At 46.9% G+C, this 4,742-nt stretch overlaps 1 protein-coding gene across 1 annotated transcript in view; it reads left to right on the top strand.

The window, feature by feature from the left end:
* The window catches only part of rfc3 (replication factor C (activator 1) 3), a 6,729-nt gene extending 3,684 nt beyond the window's left edge, over nt 1-3,045 (top strand). The window contains exons 5-9 of the mRNA XM_084450082.1: nt 261-442; nt 579-715; nt 1,819-1,917; nt 2,146-2,215; nt 2,712-3,045. Of these exons, the coding sequence (XP_084306208.1) occupies nt 261-442; nt 579-715; nt 1,819-1,917; nt 2,146-2,215; nt 2,712-2,903 (680 nt within the window). The 3' untranslated portion in view covers nt 2,904-3,045. The remainder of the gene's footprint in view (nt 1-260; nt 443-578; nt 716-1,818; nt 1,918-2,145; nt 2,216-2,711) is intronic.
* The last annotated feature ends 1,697 nt before the right edge of the window (nt 3,046-4,742 follow it).

The raw sequence follows: 4,742 nt of genomic DNA, 5'->3' as shown, positions 1-4,742 counted from the left end.
TGATACCTGGCCACTCTACACTCCCGAGACTATGCTATGTTACAGTGATACCTGTGTGTAGCTGTTGTCATATAACACTAGCTTCCTTGCCTGTGATGGCTTTTATAAAGCAGCAGAACCCTCAGCTAGCTAACTCTTTTATGAAGATAATAGAGTCGTTATAACACTAGCTTCCCGGCCAATGAAGGTCTTATCGTGTCCCCTCACAACAGCGACAGGCTGTTATAGAGTAGTTATAACACTAGTTCCCTCTCTCACAGTGGTGTTGCTGACAGAAGTGGACCGCCTCACCAAGGATGCCCAGCATGCATTGCGTCGCACAATGGAGAAATACATGTCCACGTGCCGCCTCGTCCTCTGCTGTAACTCCACCTCCAAGGTCATCGGTCCAATCAGGAGCCGTTGTCTGGCCATACGAGTGCCCCTGCCCAGCACAGAGGAGGTGAGGAGGGTGGAGGGAGAGAGCGGAGTGCTCATAGAGGGGGTGTTAATGGTTGCTCTAAATCCTCACTCCCGCACACTTTGTTTGCTCACTCCCCTCTCTCTTACCCCCCCCCCCCCCCCCCCCCCCCCGTCAGGTGTGCAGTGTCCTTTCAGCGGTGTGTAAGAAGGAGGGTCTGGTCCTGCCCTCTGAGCTGGCCAAGCAGATCTGTGAGAAGTCTGGCAGGAACCTCCGCAAGGCCCTGCTGATGTGCGAAGCCTGCAGAGTACAGCAGTAAGTGACCTCCACTATGGAGGAAATGTGTCCATGTATTCAGCTACAGCCACAGGACTCCACCTGCATCTCCCTCCCGCTCCTCCCCCTGTTGATATGAGGACACAAAGCTAACTGTTGATATGAGGACATAAAGCTAACTGTTGATATGAGGACACAAAGCTAACTGTTGATATGAGGACACAAAGCTAACTGTTGATATGAGGACATAAAGCTAACTGTTGATATGAGGACATAAAGCTAACTGTTGATATGAGGACACAAAGCTAACTGTTGATATGAGGACACAAAGCTAACTGTTGATATGAGGACACAAAGCTAACTGTTGATATGAGGACATAAAGCTAACTGTTGATATGAGGACACAAGGCTAACTTGATATGAGGACACAAAGCAAACTGTTGATATGAGGACACAAAGCTAACTGTTGATATGAGGACACAAAGCTAACTGTTGATATGAGGACACAAAGCTAACTGTTGATATGAGGACATAAAGCTAACTGTTGATATGAGGACATAAAGCTAACTGTTGATATGAGGACACAAAGCTAACTGTTGATATGAGGACATAAAGCTAACTGTTGATATGAGGACACAAAGCTAACTGTTGATATGAGGACATAAAGCTAACTGTTGATATGAGGACACAAAGCTAACTGTTGATATGAGGACACAAAGCTAACTGTTGATATGAGGACACAAAGCTAACTGTTGATATGAGGACACAAAGCTAACTGTTGATATGAGGACATAAAGCTAACTGTTGATATGAGGACATAAAGCTAACTGTTGATATGAGGACATAAAGCTAACTGTTGATATGAGGACACAAAGCTAACTGTTGATATGAGGACACAAAGCTAACTGTTGATATGAGGACACAAAGCTAACTGTTGATATGAGGACACAAAGCTAACTGTTGATATGAGGACATAAAGCTAACTGTTGATATGAGGACATAAAGCTAACTGTTGATATGAGGACATAAAGCTAACTGTTGATATGAGGACATAAAGCTAACTGCTGGTATGAGTACATGAAGCTGTTGATATAAGGACACGAAACTGACTGCAGTAGACTAATGGCCGGTGGCTCCTGCAGGTACCCGTTCTCAGCGGACCAGGCCGTCCCAGAGACGGACTGGGAGGTGTACCTGAGGGAGACGGCCAACGCCATCGTCAGCCAGCAGAGCCCTCAGAGGTAGGGGTGGGGGCAGGGCGGCGTGGGGGGGCAAGGGAGGAGGGGAGGCAAGTCTCTCTCTCTCTGCTGACAGAATGTTATTTGTTGACATTTACCCACTGAAGGTCCTCTCTCTCTCTCTCTCCCTCCCTCTCTCTCTCTCGCTTGCTCATTCTCTCTCTCTCCCTCTCTCTCTCTCCCTCCCTCTCTCTCTCTCTCTCTCTCTCTCTTTCTTTCTTTCTCTTTCAGGTTGTTGGAGGTGCGGGCGAGGCTTTATGAACTTCTGACTCACTGCATCCCCCCAGAGATCATTATGAAGGTATGAACAAGTATCCCAGGGCGGGTTGTGAGTGTGAGGGACGCCCCTCCGTCCGTGGTAACAGACACTGTAGGGTACAGTCACCTTACTGATGGTGTGTGTGTCCTGGCAGGGCCTGGTGACGGATGCTGCTGTGTAATGCCGGGCTCACACTACATTATTTTCTGGGCCGATTTATCCCTCCCAACAATCGGAGGAGAAATCTGGTCTGGAACGTTGGTCTGTACTGATGGTGGGCCCAGATGATCTTGTAATGTCAGGGGTTTACAGATCCAATCGTATACCTCCCAGGGCGATCGGGGCGGCCCTGATAATATCAAACATGCTTGATATTTAGATTATTACGTCAATACTTTACAAGCGAGACCAGTGGTTCGTTGCTCCCTCAGGCACGATAAGATCCTGTAGTGTGAGTACTGAAGGTGTGTGTGTGTAGTGTGAGTACTGAAGGTGTGTGTGTGTGTGTGTGCGTGCGTGCACGTGTGTGTGTCGGCAGGGCCTGGTGACAGAGCTGCTGAGTAACTGTGACGGCCAGCTGAAGACGGAGGTGGCCCACATGGCGGCCTACTACGAACACAGGCTGCAACTTGGCAGCAAGGCCATCTACCACCTGGAGGCCTTCACCGCCAAGTTCATGGCCATCTACAAGAAGTTCATGGAGGACGGACTGGACGCCATGATGTTCTGATCAAAGACTCTCACGTGTGTCATGTACAGAAGGCTCACATGCTCGTACCCTGGGTTTTTTCTCAATCGATTCGATAAATTCCACCAAACTTAAGTGCCGTGCTCTCAGAACAGTTCTGGTGTCTCAACAGACTTTCATTTTGCAAAACAAACTGAACGCTGCAGCAAAATTAAAACTTTTCCTTCTTTTTAGATGATGTCTTTACAAAAATAAAAATCTGCATCACAACTATGAACATGTGTGATCAGTTGTGTTTGATCAGATTTGATCATGATCAGTTGTGTTTGATCAGATCTGATCAGGATCAGTTGTGTGTGCGCTGCAGCTGCAGGTCTTCGTCTGATCCTTGTTCTTGTTAGTGTGGAGGTTGGGTGCATTATGGGTATAGTTATTATAGTAGTGTTTCACAGGATATATTAGAGAGTGAGCTGGGAGCCTTTTGGCTCATCAAAACAAAATAAATATTAGCCATTCGGATGAGCCTACATTTACAGTAGATAGATAGATAGATATATAGATAGTAGGTCTATGATAGTCTGCTGAGATGAACAGCATTCCTTGACACTAGGTCTATTTACTGTACGATAATGCCAGTAGGCTACATTACCCCAGGTTTCAATAATGACTAATTACTACATACATGGATGAGTGGTGCCTCCCTCTCTGTCTCTCCCCCTCCCTCCCTCTCTCTCTCTGTCTCTCTCCCTCCCTCCCTCTCTGTCTCTCCCCCTCCCTCCCTCTCTCTCTCTCCCCCTCCCTCCCTCTCTCTCTCTGTCTCCCCCCCCCCCCCCTCTCCCTATCTGTCTCTCCCCTCCCTCCCTCTCTCTCTCTCCCCCTCCCCCCTCTCCCTCTCTGTCTCTCCCCCTCCCTCTCTCTCTCCCCCCCTCTCCCTCTCTCTCCCCCCCCCCCCTCTCCCTCTCTCCCCCTCCCTCCCTCTCTCTCTCCCCCTCCCCCCCTCTCTCTCTCTGTCTCTCCCCCTCTCTCTGTCTCTCACCCTCCCTCCCTCTCTCTCTCGCTCCATCTGTCTTCTACATTCTGCCTGACCATGATGTAGGCTAATGGTTCGGGACAGGAATGTGCTATAGCCTAGCCTACTGTACGTATGATGCAGCATGTTGGAACAGGTTAGCGTACATACTGACATACCTCATTTAGGTCTCTTGACTGATGGTTCCCCTGCAGAGGACGGAGAGGGAGGGAGGGAGACAGAGGGAGGGAGGCTCTGCTCTCTATACATGATATCATCTTATTAGCATCAACACAATTTCTGCACTGTCATCTTCATCTGAAACTCATTGAAAAGTATTATAACCTCTCAAACTCTAACCTTAAACATAGTTATGCCATCAAGCTTACAGAAATCCTACTGGCCAAAAAATGTATTGCAGCAAAGTGGAAGTCAGACCTTCCACTACCAGTTGGAATGTGGCTCAGAAGTGAACAGCTGTATTCCGCTGGAAGAAATAACCTTTTATTGACTACATGGATAATCTCCCATTACATATGATAGAGTGATAGTGTCTCTCAATTGACTTAGTGTTGTTGTTTTTTTATGTTCCTTCTTTACAGTCTTAATCGCAATAGTTGAAATTGCAATGTGATTGTTGTGTTAAAAAAAAAGTTATTTTACTATCTGCTAATTTATTTTTGGAATGTCTGTATTGTACTGTCCATTGTAATGTCCATTTTTGTAATGATATTGTGTGTACATATGTTTGTCTACTAATTGAATGTTTTAGGATTTGAATTATTTGCTATAACGTAGGCTATATAGATAGATAATTTATGAGTCTTGTCTCTATAGGAGAAGTCCCGGAGCTCAGGCCTACGGGTCCCAAC

Source organism: Borostomias antarcticus (assembly GCF_949987555.1).
Source record: "Borostomias antarcticus genome assembly, chromosome: 15".
NCBI lineage: Eukaryota > Metazoa > Chordata > Actinopteri > Stomiiformes > Stomiidae > Borostomias > Borostomias antarcticus.
The sequence above is the reverse complement of the archived record's forward strand: the minus strand, read 5'-3'. Positions and strand labels throughout refer to the sequence as shown.